General features: G+C 66.7%; 1 protein-coding gene across 1 annotated transcript in view; it reads right to left on the reverse strand.

Moving 5' to 3' along the window:
• Positions 1–22: 22 nt before the first annotated feature.
• Positions 23–222, reverse strand: part of LOC104163957 (serine hydroxymethyltransferase, mitochondrial-like) — a gene marked incomplete at its 3' end in the record, with an annotated part of 1,945 nt that continues 1,745 nt past the window's right edge. The window contains 1 exon segment of the mRNA XM_009703118.1: positions 23–222. This exon segment is cut by the window's right edge and continues 27 nt beyond it. Coding sequence (XP_009701420.1) covers positions 23–222 — 200 coding nt within the window.

Here is a 222-nt window from a genome sequence, read left to right on the forward strand (position 1 = left end):
CCGAGCAAGGCTCATCCCTCACCCAGGCGCAGCCCCCCGGGCGTGAGCGCGCTCTTGTCCCCCGGGCACGTGTTCTTGTTGGCAGTGATGGAGACAAGCTCCAGCACCCGTTCAGCCCGCGCACCGTCGATGCCCTTGGGCCGCAGGTCCACCAGCACCAGGTGGTTGTCAGTGCCGCCTGGGAAGCAAGGGAACGGGGTGAAGAGCAACAGACAGCCCTCA

Source organism: Cariama cristata, unplaced genomic scaffold (assembly GCF_000690535.1).
Source record: "Cariama cristata isolate BGI_N322 unplaced genomic scaffold, ASM69053v1 scaffold30336, whole genome shotgun sequence".
Classification (NCBI taxonomy): Eukaryota; Metazoa; Chordata; class Aves; order Cariamiformes; family Cariamidae; genus Cariama; species Cariama cristata.